Source organism: Falco rusticolus, chromosome 11 (assembly GCF_015220075.1).
Source record: "Falco rusticolus isolate bFalRus1 chromosome 11, bFalRus1.pri, whole genome shotgun sequence".
Lineage (NCBI taxonomy): Eukaryota > Metazoa > Chordata > Aves > Falconiformes > Falconidae > Falco > Falco rusticolus.
Genome location: NC_051197.1, coordinates 26,460,431 through 26,476,474, shown reverse-complemented (window position 1 = coordinate 26,476,474; position 16,044 = coordinate 26,460,431). Strand labels below are relative to the sequence as shown.

The 16,044-nt window shown below is 56.1% G+C and overlaps 2 protein-coding genes across 2 annotated transcripts in view; one reads left to right on the top strand and one right to left on the bottom strand.

Moving 5' to 3' along the window:
- The window catches only part of PRDX6 (peroxiredoxin 6), a 26,635-nt gene extending 18,269 nt beyond the window's left edge, over nucleotides 1-8,366 (top strand). Inside the window, exons 3-6 of the mRNA XM_037403517.1 lie at nucleotides 616-772; nucleotides 5,359-5,505; nucleotides 6,095-6,241; nucleotides 7,653-8,366. Coding sequence (XP_037259414.1) covers nucleotides 616-772; nucleotides 5,359-5,505; nucleotides 6,095-6,241; nucleotides 7,653-7,784 — 583 coding nt within the window. The 3' untranslated portion in view covers nucleotides 7,785-8,366. The remainder of the gene's footprint in view (nucleotides 1-615; nucleotides 773-5,358; nucleotides 5,506-6,094; nucleotides 6,242-7,652) is intronic.
- FAM78B (family with sequence similarity 78 member B) lies at nucleotides 8,080-16,044 on the bottom strand. The gene is made up of 2 exons (XM_037403516.1): nucleotides 15,662-16,044; nucleotides 8,080-14,469 (listed from the first exon to the last, which is right to left on the bottom strand). The coding sequence occupies exons 1-2, from the start codon at nucleotides 15,922-15,924 to the stop codon at nucleotides 13,947-13,949; spliced, it is 786 nt and encodes a 261-aa protein (XP_037259413.1). The 5' UTR covers nucleotides 15,925-16,044; the 3' UTR covers nucleotides 8,080-13,946.

The window sequence follows — 16,044 nt, the reverse complement described above, 5'->3', positions numbered from 1 at the left end:
TAAAGACTACAAAATCCACTGATGGGAAGCAGTGGGCAAAAGCGAGGTGGCAGCATTGTTGTAACGGTAGCCATAAAGTGTTGAAATACTTATTTTTTTCATTAAGTATGTTTAGCAGCTGTTGGGTTAAGGGTTGTTCCTATCCCATTCTTTGAAGTTGCGCAATATACGTGGGTATTTCTCCTCACGGTGGTTGATGGGGTAGACTGGATAGCAAATAGCAGTGTAAATCAGCAATGGTCTCTGCAATAACGTGGCTGGCAGGTTAGCATCTATGTCCCCTTGCACATGTGGTCTCTGGGGTACACAGTCTACACACAGCTCCCCCAGACTTCCTCACCTGGCACGGTATCCACTTCCACATCAAGAACCAGCATCCCCTGTGGGATCCTGGAAGGGAGAGAGGGAATGAGGTGCAGGGGGTTCCTCAGAGCATGAGGAACGGGGCTCATCTCATGAAGCCTTCTAGCCCAGAGTTCCCAGGACAGGATTTCCACTTAGCAGAGAGATGAGCTGTTCCCACACGAGTCTCCATGCAGTGCGATCTTTACAGCTTTTTGTCTGCAGTACAAACCAGAATGACATCTCACCCTAATGCCATCTGCTCCCTTTCAGATGGGGCATCCTCTTCTCCCACCCACGGGACTTCACACCCGTCTGCACCACAGAGCTTGGCCGGGCAGCAAAGCTGGCATCCGAGTTCAGCAAGCGCAATGTGAAGATGATCGCCCTCTCCATTGACAGTGTCCAAGACCACCTGTCTTGGAGCAAGGTATGGGGCGTGGGGAGGTGCGAGAAGAGCTTGCACTGCTGTCTTGCTCTGAAGGCCAGAGGAAAAGCCCACACAGAACAGAGCACAGGCTCGGAACTACATATCTCAACTCCCAGAGTATGTTAGCTAGGAGGGGCTGAAATTCAGAGCAGGAACAGGAAGGTCTGCTCCATCTCTTCATGGAGCACTTCACAAAGTCCAGGGCACTCTATGCACTAATAGTTTGAAATCGGAAGAAAATGGTACTACTGCTCTCCCACCAGTACCTGAATGGGTAAAACGTGTATGGAAGTGGTGCCAAAATCTCAGAGGAAGGCAGTCTATCCACAGAGCCTCAAAAAGTTCTGTAATAAAACAGGAAAGGAGGCATCAGAAGCAAACAGGCAGTCTTCAAAGGGTGTGATTCATGCCTAGGCAGGGAAAAGAAAACAGAGAAAAAATGGGGGCTTGTTAAACATAAAACCACAAGTAGGAGACTCTTAAATACAAAACCATCATGAGGGAGTTTAAAAAAAAAAGATGGGAGCTAAATAGCTTGCTGAAGGAACATGAAAGGAGCTAATTAAGAACTCCAAATGCAGCCTCAGCAATGGTGTCCTGCCAGGGAGTGTGACTCCAGGGCTCATAGGTAGTAGGGGTTTAAAATGAGCATTTCAGACAGATGTGGCCAGAGCATAAAAATCCCTGGGTGAATTACCTGCCTCTTTCTTTGCTCTTAAAATTGGGAATGTTCTCACACATGCATACAATAGCAGGTAGTAAAGGTGAGAAATTTCCACACTCAAATCTGTCTTTAGAAATTACATAATTGCCTTATTGCTTAAATTGCCCTTCGTACCTGAGTGGTGCATGGCTGATGTCCCACCAAGCCTCAGAAGGGCCTGGGAAAAACAGCGTACAAATCCCACACCAGTAAATGAGATTTCTGTGCTGGTCAAATTGGCTGAAACCACCAGTCAAATTAGCAGATAACATCCCATCAAATATAACAGAAAGTTTGGGTTGTGCTTTTGTAAGCGAGTTTCATCTCCTGGTTGGGTAAAACCCTTTGTAAAAGTTAGCAATACCCTACAGTTATTCCAAGTCCTCAAATTTCTAAGAAGCTTCTCAATGAAGTCAGCTTTGTGAAGGACAGGCTCTTTTCTGCAGGGAGACAGGAGGAAGCGATAACTTGTGTCAAGTGAGGGAAGCGATGAGCACCCTCAAGGATCTGCAGAGGCACATGGGGTTCAGCATACTCAGGTGATCTGGAAGAGAGATGAAAAACGAGCTGACTCTGCTGATGCTGTGGAATTGTTCCCTGCAACCTCAGGTAAAACCAGGAGAAGTTGCAGAACAGCCTCTCTACGCTGGCTGATGCGAGGCAGAATAGCACGTTTGGAAAACCTTCCAGAACAGGTGTGGAGAAAGGCAGAGGGCAGTGGACCAAGCTGCAGGGAGCTTTCTGTCAGGCTGGGAGAGGCCTTGGAGACGGTGCTTTGGAAACGTCAGCTCAGCACCTGTCAAAAAGAAAACCGTGAGAGCCCTCCAGAGCAAAAGATCCAATTGGTGAGGATAAATCCGTAGCAGACTGGAGTCTTCCGTGCAGCCTATGTTTGAAATCACCCATCTTGCAGACTACAGGGGAACAAGAAAAGGTGCAGAGAGGGAACAAGAGAACACAGCAGCCTGCAGATTTGGGCAGGTTTGCTTCAGTGCAGAGCAACTGGGGCTCTTTATCCTGGGAATGAGAGGACATGTCAGGCTGCGACACAGTGAGCAGTGCAAGGAGCACAGAGGAGCAATGAATGCAGCATGCGTGCATCGTGGAGGACACAAGAGGACAGGGGTGCGATTGCTTTGCTCTTGAACCTTGCCCATACTCGTGGTCCTTTTCCTTTGTCCTTGATAAAGCAGAGAAGAACTTCAGATAATGTGGAGAGCTAAAGAGCTGAACTAGGAAGGCAAGTGTTAGGGCCTGCCACAATTCTGAGATCAGGGCGGTGCCCCAGATGTTCTCCTGCCCAGCCGTGAGAAAGAAAAGAGCTTAACAGAGATACCAACCCTTGGCAGAAGCTGCCTGTCTGGGCAGAAGCAGTCTTCGTTAAATGCTAGAGTGAGATCTAGAAACTGCAATTTCTTTCACTAGATCTTAACTTAGAGAGAAGCCCTAGGAGTGAGCCAAACTTTGGGCAGACCTCTCCATGCAATGTGCTTTCTCTTTGGATGAAGCTCCTAGCAGCAGCGAGAGGATGAAGCTGTTTTTACATGGAGCACAGTCTGTGAGGAAGCAAGTAGGCAGGAGGGATGGCTGAAATCTGCATGAAACAACAAAGAAACTTCTTGCTTTGCTGTTAAATTTCAGTGGGTAGGTGGAACCAGAGTATAGCTGATAATTCTCCCGTCACTTTGCTCAGCTTCGCTTTCCCAGTGAAGATGTCGCTGCTGTTCTTGTCCATCCCTAGCCAAGACCCAGAGGCTTGCTCCGGGGCTCAGAATAAGCTTGTAGCTCTGCTGGGGACTGATCCCACTCTCCTACCTCCCCAGTCTGTGCACTGCTTCTCTAGGGGTTGGCTGAATGCCTAAGCTCCTTAAGCAGGGTTGACTGGCGCGTGCTGTGCATGTCAGAGGAGGTTTCAGTGCTCTCTTTAGCCACTGGTGCCGTTGCTTCGGCAAGTTAGGGGTGAATAAACCACTCCGGTGATGTCTGGTTTCAGCTTGGACTCTGGAAAGACAAATAGTTTGTAGGGAAGTCAAGTGAGTATTTGGTGTCTTAAAGCAAAATAGGGCAGGGTTTGTCAGGCTGTTTGCTGTACAAAGATCCCCAGGTCATGAAATTGCCTGCATTTTGGAACAAGTTACAGTCCATAGGATTCAGATACTGCTTCTAGAAGCTCTCTTCATCCCCCAGCCTCCACTTGGAAGAGAAGTGGGAAGAGTGTCACTGTCTGACCTTCATTTACAGCCTCCTGCAACTCTGTGGGGCATTCAGAAGCGTTTTGCCTGGGCTGGCCTCTCTGGCTTTGCTTTCCTTCCCTGATCTGCTTTGACAAGGCAGGTCTGCAGGAGAACAGAAGTGATTCCTTCCTTCCAAGGCAGGTCTGACCACAACCCAGCAGAGATAAACAGCCCCTTTTTGCGGTGCAGAGCTGACTCAGAAAGGCCCAGGGAGAAAGCAAGTGAAGAGAAAAGCTGTACAGGAGACGTCTTCCCGCCTGTACACCACTTGACCTGCTTGTAGCAGGTTTCTGAGCAACCAGGGCAGGGTTACAGCTCTTCCTGTCACCACCATTGGCCTAGGAGGGCTGAGTAGTGGTGTAGGGCCTGCCTGCTCTTGCTGCCTCTGGCCTGCTCTGAGCCGCAGTGGGCAGCACCAAGGGGCAGCATTTTCATCTCTGCTTTCCCCAAGTTCCCTCTGAGCAGGACCCAGACTGTTCCCCCACATTGAAAGCCCGGGTAAGGCAGAGAGGCTTGTACGTTCAGATTATCAGCTCAGCTGATAATGCACCACAGTGGTGTGTGGGAGGGTTGTGTCAGCACTGGAGCCAGAGGCTAGCAAGGCTGAAAGGAACAGGCAGCTGTTTTGGGGCAGAAACCTTGAATTAAATTTGTTTTAATGCTGGCAGCTGCTCGGCTTGTGCTGCCTTGAGCAGGTTCCTCCCAGCCCTGCTGTGGCTCGGTGTAACCTGTATGGGTGGTACTGCAGAGTACAAGAATAGCTTGAATGCTCTGGCTGAGTCCAGACCAGATTCAGAGACGCTCAAAATAGTTTTCCCTGTGGAGCAGGTCAAGTTTGGGCTAGCACAGGGAGCAACCTCATAAACTGTGGTCACAAGGGAGAGCTTGCACAGCTGTGGACAGGAATGGTTTTCTCTTCTGCCCCAGCCATGGTTCAGAAAGGTGCAGTGTCCCAGCACCTGCACTCAGACTTTCACTCTGTTTTCAGAAGCCTTTAACTAAGCAGGCTAGGAGTGACTTGCTGAATGGAGCTGGTCCCTCACACAAGACCTGTGAATTGTTGCACTTGGCCTTTGTTAGCAGTAAAGTTGCTGGTTTGCTCTGCCACTAGAGGCTTAAGAGCACAGCCCAGTTCAGGTGTGACACCAACACATCTGTCAGTAGTGCTAGATCACTTACTGGGTTGGAAGAGGGACACCTCTGTTCCAGGGAGATTTAACCACCTTTCCCCGAGGTCACTGGCATGGCCAGGACTTCCTTGTTTTGCCATACTCGCTGCCTGGGCAAAGCAGCTGGTCCACAGGCAGTTCCAGAGCTGAGTGACACAGTGTAAGCATAGACAGCCAAACAACTGACCTCTAAGAACAAGACAGAGTCCAGCCTGGCACGCAGGTTTCTGGTTTGCCATGCAGAGAAACTTCATGGAAGGCCATGCGCCCCTGGCTGTGCTGTCCCAGACTGAGACCTTGGGGCCAAGCAAGTCACAAGCTCCTGCAGAGCAGCTGCTGAATGTGTTTGCATGGCCCCTCTGCAGGAGCTTGCCCCACACACATAAAGCTTGCCTGCACTGCTCCCTGCCTGGCCTCTGTCCCCTCTGATGGTACCCACAGCAGGGAGGATGAGCAATGCCAGTGGTTTTGTCTCTGCAGGACATCAATGCGTACAATGGGGAACAACCTGAGGAGAAACTCCCCTTCCCCATCATTGCTGATGCAAACCGGGAGCTCGCTGTCAAGCTGGGCATGCTGGACCCAGATGAGCGGGACAAGGACGGCATGCCCCTGACCGCTCGTGTGGTAAGTACCAGGCCCTGCGTGGCACCCTTCTCAGCAGTAGATATCGCCTGCCGTCCTGCCTTGTGTCCTTGGGGCTGGGCTTGAAGACGGGGGCAGCTTACCTGAAGGGACATGACCATCTTCAGGAGCTAAGTTGACTTCCTTGGGCTAGAACCATCGGTCGTGCTGCAGGAAGAGGCTGATGCAGTGCTGGCCTGCTGGCAACAGCTCCGTCTTGCTGTTGCTGCCACCTTATCTCGGTTGGGCCTGTCCTAACATAGGAGACAAAAGTGCTCGATCTGCTGGACTTCCCCTCTCCCATCCCGTGCTTGCATTAAAAGGGCACAGGTCGAGGGGAGAAAGCATTTTGGGTAGCAGAGCAAGCTGTCATTGGAAACAGGAGCTCCCAGAGCAAACACCGTGTTCCCTGTGCCTGGGCGTCACTTGTTGCTCTAGGAGATTGCCACCATGGCATCTCCCCTGTCCCAACACCTGCGATCAAGCAGGCCACCTCCCAGGAAAGGGAGGGGCAGCAGCGCTGAGCAGGTCCAGTGGGGCAGTTGGACAAACATCATCTGCCCAGCCCCTGACCCTGTCTCCCTGTGCTCAGGTGTTTGTTTTTGGCCCGGATAAGAAGCTGAAACTCTCCATCCTGTACCCAGCCACCACTGGGAGAAACTTTGATGAGATCCTGAGAGTGGTGGACTCCCTGCAGCTGACAGCGTACAAGAAGGTTGCTACGCCTGTGGACTGGAAGGTGAGGAGGGGAGCAAATCTCACAGCTGGGCACTGAAAATGTGCATTGAAACGTCAACCAGCCTCCCTTGGAGGGGGATCCATGGGGTGCTGAAAGCTGCTGGGGTCCTGGGATGTGAGTTAGATCCCAGCCCAGTTCCCAGGGCTGTTGCAGTCTGGGGTCAGCCACAGGAACCTCCCTTCCCTGCCCTTGGTCCCTGGTGCCACCAGACACCAGTGCTGGGCCCTTCTGGCTATCAGTACTTGAACTCTGGGCCACGGCAGGTCCTGCCCTTGCTGTCTGTGATAAGAAAGTGCATTACCAGGTGTCAGTGTGCCAGAGTCCCCTCAAAGCCAGTGAAGCAGCAAGCATGGGGGACTGCTCCCTTGGCTGGCTTGCTGCTTTTCTGCCATTGAGCCAGGAGGGGCCAATATGGGCATGGCCCTGCTTTGCTCAGCGTGTATACAGCTGATTACTACTTGAAGTTGCTCAGTTGTGGCCATCCCTGTTTAGTAGCATTATTTAAAACTCCTGAGAACAGTTTGGGCAACCAGGGGAAAGCAAGAACAAGCAGCACAGTCTGGCTGCTTTAGCTATCCAGTGTTTCCTCAGCCCAGCAGAGCTGCTCAGCTCCTGGACCTGTCCTGCCGCTGACTTTGATATCTGTTACTGGGGAAGCCTGCCGCTGTGGAGCCAGAGGACACACCCCTGCTGTTACAGGGTGTCCTGCAGAAGTCCTCCTGTGTTACGAGGCAGGACCAGGCTCCCAGAGCGTTGTCCCAAACAGCTGCTCCATCTGGGCTGGAAGGGCCCCATAGGCACAAGCCCTGGAGACTGAGTAGCTCGGGGTATTGAGGCACTTCGCTGTGCCTCTCCACCCCTCAACACCAGAATTCATGTGCTGAATGTACAATGAACTGCACCTTCACTTCTTGGGGCAGAGCAGGGCATGGAGGCAGCCTTGCCTCTGAAGATACCTGTCTCCTGCAGCATAAGGTCCCAGGGGTGCGGGGCCAGCTTGCCCACCTGCCAGGGCAGCACACCTTTCCCCGGGGCTCAGCATGCCAGGGGGAGCCACTGCCTTTCCGGGAGTGCCAGAGCAATAGGAATGTGTGAGCAGCTTGGGCAAACTGTGCTCCCTCCTGCGTCACAGAGGTGCCCGAATTCCTCTCTCGTTACTCCCTGTTCCTGTGGGAGTGCTGTGGGGAAGAGCTGGGCTGCGAGATCCCTTGGCAGGGCTGGCAAACGGCACAGCTGTCCCTTTCAACGTCACCCACACCTCCTGGTGTAGCTCCCACTCAGTCCTCGCTGCAGGGGACATGCCTGGGGCACTGGGGCTGAGTGTTCACGAGGAGACTGTCACCTACCAGCAGGGACGTGCCACCTGCATCCAGCTCCTCTGCTGCTCTCACAGTTCCCGTTTGCTCCCCAGCCTGGTGACAGTGTCATGGTCGTGCCCACCTTACCTGATGAGGAAGCCAAGAAGCTCTTTCCCAAAGGAGTCTTCACGAAGGACCTGCCGTCGGGCAAGAAGTACCTGCGTTACACCCCGCAGCCGGAGTGAGTGGGTCCGCCATCCGTCCCGCCAGGCTGCACATCGTTCGGTGTTGGGAGCCTTCCCCATGCCCAGCTCCTGCCTCCCCCACACCGTGCGATCAGCAGCCTCGTACCATCAACATTGATGGTGCATCACAATACTAAACCAATCTTCCCCATCCCTTTCATCCCTCACATCCCCTCAAAACTAAAACCCTGGGTGTTTTCTTGCCTTGAATCAGCCCCACAAGGAAGAGATTAGCAGACCAGTGGGGGCTCCAGGGCTCATGCTGTGGAGTCTCTCATGTTCAGCGCTGGCTGAGTTTTTCCCGAAGGCACGGTGGGAAGCGTGGTGTCAGCAGCCGGGCCCTGGAGGGGTGTCCTGCTGGGCTCACACACCTTCCCATCAGGGAGCTTCGGGGGCTCCAAGCTGCTGCGTGCCTTTCAGAGCAGCCGTCACTAACGCATTTACACCTTTGTGGGATCCTGTGCGTAGAGGAGGAGCTGCAGAGCCAAATCTCTCACTGCTTTCTCATCTGTTGCTGGAAGTCGGTTGGTTTTAGGTTTTATGGAAGAGGGAATAGAGCAAATAAACTGATCTTCAGTACTACCTGCAATATCCCTGGCCTGTCTCTGCTGCCGTCCATGGCATCCTGCGCCGTTTACTTTGTTCCCTGTGGCCATGCAGCTGGGATGTGTGGCCATGCTTCTGGGTGGGTGGCCCTGACACGGATCGCCCTTGTTCCTGCTGTGTAACTTGCTTTGGAAACACAGGTTGTCCCAGGGGACATAGTCTCAGGCAAGGCAGCAGGATCTCGCTGTCAGGAAGATGTCTCCTTGGGGAACGTGCTGCAGCATGGCCTGCCACGAGTGCTGGGCAGGGGTCCTGCCCTGCTTCCCAGGGCACCATACAAGCCAGGCGAACTCCACCCCGCTCTCCCACACCTACACCTCGGGGATTTGCCAAGAGGTGAGCGATGTTTCAGAATAATGCTAGGAAAGAAACCCGCTCGCCGAATAGCCAGCCAGCATCTCGGTGCCCGGCACAACCAGCAACACTGAAAACGAGCAGCTTGTGAAAGGAATTGGCTGGCCTGGGGCACGAGCATACCCCGCGGCAAGCGGGGTTAGTAGGGTTGATGGTCGCTGTAAGTAAGCAGTGTGCTGGATGCAATGAGATACCCTCCAGCATCCTGCAGGCCCTACTCCCGGGGCAGCACCCACACCCACCTGGGACGGAGCCCGTCAGACAACATCCAGAACTGCCGGCTCCTGTCACTGTCCAGCACCTCAGCATGCAGGCCAGGCCACCCCACTGAGGACATCCTTCCCCAAACACGTCTGTGTTTCAGACAGCTCCCTCTTTAATTGCCAAAAAAAAAAAAGTTTATATTAATGTTTAATTGCCTTCAGGACCTATATGGTGAATATCAGTATTTTCCCCAAAATAACTTAAATGAACTTTCATTATCCAGTTCTGCATTATCCCCATGTATTACTTTTACTAGAAGATAAAAACACCTGATCTCTGGCTTGAGTTTTATTCCGCCTCTTTCACTCTGCAAGAAGTGGGAGGGGGGATCTGCAATTTCAAAGGGGAAATGGCTCCTTTCGGTGTAATTTTTCAGCCTTATCAAGCTTGGCAGCCCCTGGTCCCCCACAGCTGGGCTGCATGAGCTCCTGGCTTTCTTGCTGTTCCCTCAGCATGCAGCCCCCACCTTGATCTGGTTTCCACTGGGAAAAAGGGCTGTCTGCCCACCACCCCCCCCGAGCTTTCCAACCGACTGTCCCATTTTCTGGAAGCTTGAGGACATGGCCCCACAGCAAGCTTTGTACAGACAGGCTGCTCTGAGCATCCCTAGGGAAGGGGCACTGCAGGGCAAGCACAACCTCTCTGGGACACCAGAGAAGCACCTGCTAGTTGGGACAAGGGGGAACAGGTCCCGTCACCAGACCCAGGGGCTTGAAGCGGGCAGGGGCAGCTGCTGGTCCCACTGCCAAGCCAGGCAGGGGCTGACAGCCAAAAGCCCATGAATTCCTGCTCCCCTAGAGGAGCAAGCCAGCCAGACGGACTCAAGCAAACACAGGGTTTGGTTCCAGTACAGCTCGAGTGGTTTTTCTTTTAATCCCAGAGAAGTGAAATGCAACATTTGTTCGAGTTGGTAATAACATCCAGAGACAGAAGTCCAAGCCCCCTACTCAGTAAAGTCATTTGTATTTAAGGCACTCTGCAAAACCAGCTTTCCTCTTCTTCCGATTTTCCCCACGCGGCAGCAGAATACCTGGTTTGGTCTTTTCTCCATAGTGGCACCCACACATCCTGGCTCTTCCCACTGTCCCCGGGAACTGACGACAGCAAACCCAGCGGGAGCAGCCAGAGAAATGCCAGGAGGCCGGGTCAGTGAATACAGAAGGGCACAGGAGGGAGCACAGCGCCTGGGGAGGGGGCACAGGGACCTCGAGCTTCTGCAGGAAGGGGACAGGCACCAGGTGTCCTCCCAGCAGGCACGACGTGATTCCCCATCCTTTCTCCCCCTCCCAGCTTCGAAAGGGGACAGGAGCAGAAGGAGGGGGGGCACAAGCATCCCTCCACAGCAGTGCTCCCAAACACATGGCAGCACCCCAAAACGCAGGGGGCTGGGCGGGGGGGGGACCCAGCTGCCCCCACCGTGCAGCAGAAATGACCCCCCCAACTTCCAGCCGTCAATAAATACCAATAAATAACTTAAATAAATAAATACATACATACATAAATAAATAAATAAATAGATAAATAGATAAATAAATGACCCGAGGACGGGACAGAGGGGAAGGGGCACCCCGAAGCTCAGGGCAAGGGGAGTGTGAGGGTGGGCATTTCCGTGACCTGCCCCTCCCTGAGATAACGGGGTGCTGGTGCGAAAGGGCAGTGCAGGGAAGGCATCCCACGGCTGGATGGATAACTGAGGCTGGGGGTCCGGGTACTCATCCCTGGCGTGGGCTCTGCAGCTGGGGGGTCCCACTCGGGGTCCCTATCAGTACAGCTGCAGGCCACGGGGACGCAAGCCAAACCTGGACTCGCAGGCGGGAGCTCTCAGCCACTGCCTCCCTCCCTTCCCTCCCTTCACTTGAGCACCTCGAGCCCTGCACCCACCTCAAGCCCTGCACCCACCGGTCAGTGCTACTGAGCTCGGGCAGATGCTCGGCCAGCACCTCCACCCAAGTGTGAACACGCACCTTTTGCAAACATGCAAAATGCCTGCAGATTTTTGCAAAAATTGTTTCCAAATTTTTTTTGCAAACAATTTTCTGCAAACTTTTTTTTCTTTTTCTTTTTTTAACGGGGAAATGCCCACGAAGACAACCCACACATAAAACTGAGTTAAGTGCATCAAATGCAGCCTTTGGAGAAGGAGCGGGCATGGAAGCCCGGCCTAAGTGTGGAGGGGTGGAGGCAGGCATGGCCCCAGGGCTGAGCCAGAGCCTGCCTGCAGGCTGGGGCAGCCCTGGGAGCTCAGGCACATGGCTACAGCTACGGCCAGACACTGGCAGCCGCTGCTGTCTTGATGTCATGGCAGACAGTGTCCAAGGCTCCGACCAGCCAGCACGTCCCAAAAGATGGCAATGAATTCAAGAGCATCCCTGCCCCAGCATCCCCGCTCTCCCAGCCAGCTGGCACCACGGCAGTGCCACAGCAGCTCCCTGGGCTGACAGCCGGCACGCAGCCCCCGAGCGCAGCCCCAGCCCTTCCCTGCAGGTTTTGGGGAGCTGGCTCGCATAGCCTCTCTGGACACAGCATCCTCCGCCTGCAGCCCATCTCTGGGCTACCAGGTTGCTGGGGAACCTCTTCCTCTGGCTTTTTAGCTGTGATGCTGCCAGAGACATTTCTGTCCCACTGAGTCAAAAGTACGCATCTGCCTTATTTGAAACCAAAAGGTACTTACCCCTCTTCCTCCTCTCCCAAACATTAAGAAAAATTGTCTTTAGAGTTTCTAAGCCCTCTCCACACACACTTTTTGAGAAACAAAACATTGGTGACGGCAAAAGCTGACGTCAATCCCTCATCAGGACAAAACCATGGGCAGAGTCTCACAAGACTGGACATCTTCCCACGCTGGCAAGCTCCCAGTAGAAGTTTTGCCCCAGAAGACACAGCAAACCAAAGCTCCGAGCCCACCCTCCCTCCAAACCTCTCCCACTGCAAGGCTGTAGCCCCCAGCAAAACCCAGATGTAGGCACCGAAAGCAGCAGGTTCCCAGCCCGCTGTGAGGCCGAGCAGGAGAAGCAGGACCGCCAGCCCCAGCACGGGGAAGTGTGCGTCGAGGCATCAAAATGCAACACTCCCAAAGGAAAAAATAAAGAATCGAAGCAGCGGCAAACGCTACTGAGAATAGTTAAGTAGCATGGGGATCTCACAGGGATTTTTGGTCTAAGATGCCTGGGGAGCCCCTTTGCCGGCGGGGACCGCGGTGCGCATCCTGCCCTGGAAAAGCACAAGCCATGGCTGAAGCTTTGCAGAAGCTCGGCCACGCTTGGCAGAGCAATGCTGCAGGGATGTGCCAGCACACGGGGGGGAACAAAGCAGACCTGGGCTGGGCGTCCCGACAGCCAGGCAGGAAAGGCTTTGCACCCAAGTGCCGAACACGGCCATCCTCCCCGGGCTCTCCTGGCAGCAGGACAGAAGATGGGACTCTCCCAGTGGGAATCACCTGCATCCCCAGGGCAGCGCAAACCTCCCATGGCATGAAGGCAGGGGTGCGAGCCAGAGGAGTCACAGGGCTCACGCTGGGGCGGTGGATGGAGCAGAGAAAGCAGCAAAAGCCGTAACCCGGGAGCAACAGGTGCCTGGGGCACTGGCAGCACAGCCATGACTTACGCCTCTGCTGCATCTCAAGGGCGAGACACTGGGAATTGCAGGTTGCAGCCCACAGTGCCACACCACAGACCAGTCGATGCCAGCCATCCAGGCAGCAAGGGGCAAGGAGAAAGGCAAGCTAAGCCCCCTGCCGCCTCCCAAGCACCTGCAGCAGCAGGAGGCAGTGCCTGCTCCTCCTTCCCGGGCAAACCCAGGCCTGCCCCACACAGCCTCTGCTCACACCCCTGCCTCCCACCCACAGAGAGGAGACCCCCATCCCTGCAGAGCCTGGGGCAATGCTGTCCCCTCCACCGGCATCCCTGCCTTTAAGCACTCCACTCTGTGGGTGGCTGAGGAGGAGGAGGGTCTCCACGTGAGCTGGCATTTGCATGGGAAATGAGCAAGCACCCAACTTCTTGCAAGGGACTTGTGTCTGCAGTGGAAGCGTGCGAGTCCCGGGGTGCCTCCACGGTGGTTTGGCTACCCCCTGCACACAGTTAGCAAGCACCTGGGCCGGGTGAACGGGGACTGCTCCCGATTTCTCACTCGGCTGAGAATGGGGTTTGCTTCCGTGAGAGAAGGCAGCGGGATTTGGGGGCAGGGAGGTTGAGGAACTGCAAAGAACTAGTGCACCTTAAAACGAAAGGACATCTAACCTGCCCTTAGATCTCACTCCAAGACAGAAAAGAGCTATGGCATCTCCTACACTCACAACTACTCCAAACACACCCCGACGCATGCAAAATGTGTCCCACTCCCCCTCAGCTGCAGAAAACCCCTCCTGGGCCGCAGCCCCAGCCAGCGCCGGGCTCCAGCTCAGCACCCCGGCGCTACCAGCGCCCGCGCCACTCCTGGGCCCTCCCGCCCAGTCCCAGCGTGCAGGACGAGGCGTGGATTATCAATCCGAAATGCATAGGTATAGACACTGCAGGGACACCCGCGCCCCGGTGGGAAGGGTCACCACAGGAGCCCTCCGCACCCAGCGGGCGCGGCCTCCGCTTCTACCTCCAGCTGAGTGGAAAGCAGCGTTTGCCACAGGCACGGTTCAATCGCACTCACGATCCTTGCATCGCCCTGCAAGGGAAGACGAGTCTGTTCAGGTCAGACAGCCTCTTTCCCAGCCACAAGCCCCTCGAAGTACTCGATTCCGCTCCCTGGGAAATCCTCCAGCTCAGCGATCCCTCCTCCGCACCCCCGGGGCCAGCCAGGCTCTCTTTCCGACTGAGGAGAAGCTGCGTTTCCAAGCGCAGCTACAAAGGCTGGAGGACCCGAGAGATCTGCTTTGGCTCAGAAACCCCGTCCGTCTGCAGCAGGCTGACAGCACCCAGGCCCTCGTGCACACACCCCGGCGCCGCTCTACTTGGGAGGTATCACGACTATAGGCTGCCCTCGCTTGGGTCTCCACATGAGGACTTGGGCATCGTTGGCGTTAGGCTTCACTAGTGCGTTTGGTGGGATGGGCTCCATCCTGCTGAGGATCCGGGGCTGCTCCTGCTGAGTCCTCCCCACCAGCCGTGCCCGCTGCCCCAGCAGCTGCATGGGATCAACCTCGATGTCCACTCGCATCCTCCACTTTATAGTCTGCAAGATGATCTTCTCCTTGGTGGTGGTGTTCATGGCCACCAGCCACGTAGTAAAGCTCTGGTCCCTTTTAATCCTGGTCAGCAGCGGCACGTTACTGTTGCTCACAGGGACAGCCCACGTCACGCTGGGGTAGAAATTGTCATTCATGCTCACTGAGAATCTGGAGATCTTGTTAGTGGGCCCGACCAGGGTCACGGTTTCTGTGGTGTTTCCGTACCAGGGGTAGCTCACGCCATCCGAATCGCTGATGGCTTTTACTCTTCCTTCTCGCAGGTCGGGCAGCTCCCAGCTTGACCTAGGGAATGTGAGGAGAAAGGGCAGGTTAGCAGGGAAACAGCAGCAACAGTGCCTGGTGTGGGGACCCCCGCCTTGCCCACCGCAAGCTCTCTAGGACCACCTTCAACAACAAACACGGCTTTGGTTCCTTTGGGGACACCAAGACGGATTTGGCTCCTCATGGCCAGCCAAAGCCTTTGCTCTGCCAGCGTTACGGTGTTGTAATTAACCCACAATCAAACCAAGTGGGCCCAAACCCCTCGTGGACCCCCTCTGGGGTCAACCCCTCCTTAACCAGCCCCTGTGCTGGAGCAGAACAGCCTTCTGCCCCACACTGGCTGCAGCACCTCCCTCCTGCAACATCAGCCTGCGGTTTTTACACCTCTGAACACACACACCAGCCCAGAGCCACATACAATAATTAAATACCACCGTTAACGCCTGTTGCTGGTGTGATGAAATCCCTGCAGTACAGCTTGGGGGGGGGGGGGGGACTGCAGACCCCATTAGCAACATGGCGCGGCTGTGGCAGGGGTGCCAGTCACCACGCAGCGACGGCAAGCAGGCAGCTTTGGTGAAACCTCCCACCCGGTCCCAGCTCCGGCTTGGGAAGCGCTGGGGCTCTGGAGCTGGCTGCGAGCGGCAGAGGATGCGTGGCCACCCCCTGTCCCCTGACAAGCAATGACCTCCACTCGCCCCAGTGTCCCTAAGCGCTCCAGTGCCACGGCAAGCCAAGGTGCCTCAGTGTGGGGACACGGGTGGGCAGCACAGGGATCTGATGCTCCCTGGCGCCCGCGCCCCTGGCAGAAGGCGCAGCAGCAGCAGCTTCACCCCTCAGCGTGACCCCTGGTGCCACCCGCACGACCAGGCTCAGGCCGAGCCCCCAGCCCCATGCCAGCCACCGAGCGGGTCCCTGGCCATTGGGCCCTCGAAAGGACGAGGCGTGGGCCAGCAGCAGGGGCAGCGGGTGCCAGGGTCTGCAGCAGGCTGGGGGCTGTGCCGAGGGCCCGGGGCCGGCAGCGGGGGTGGTGGGTGCTGGAGGGCCCGAAGCCGGTGGGTGCCAGGGGGCCCGAGGTTGGCAGCTGGGGTGGTGGGTGCCGGGGCCCAGGGGCGGTGGGTGCCCAGGAGCCCGAGGTCGGCAGCGGGGGCGGTGGGTGCCGGGGCCCCCCGCCGCAGGCGTGCCCCCCGCCCGTGGCCCTGCCGGTGCTCACACGCCGAGGTCGCTGTAGGTGTTGTAGAACTCCATGTGGTTGCAGGCCTGGATCCAGCCCACCACCCAGGTGTGGCGCCGGGCGATGGGCGGCATGAGGACACGGGCCGAGGCGCGGAAGTAGGGCGTGCGGTAGCGCAGCACCACCGGCGAGCTCTCCTCGATGGCGGTAGCCGCCGGCTCGATGGTCGCCGACACGTCCGACACCACGATCTGCTCCCGACGCACCCGCGCCTTGCAGGCCACGCTCTGCAGGCACCCCATGGCCGAGCGCTGCTCCGCGTTACCCTCCGCCGCCGAACCGCGGGGCCGGGGGGGAGGCCGGGCCCCCCCCCGCCGCCGCTGCCGCCGCCCGCCCGCAGCGCATCGCCGCCCGCGCACCGG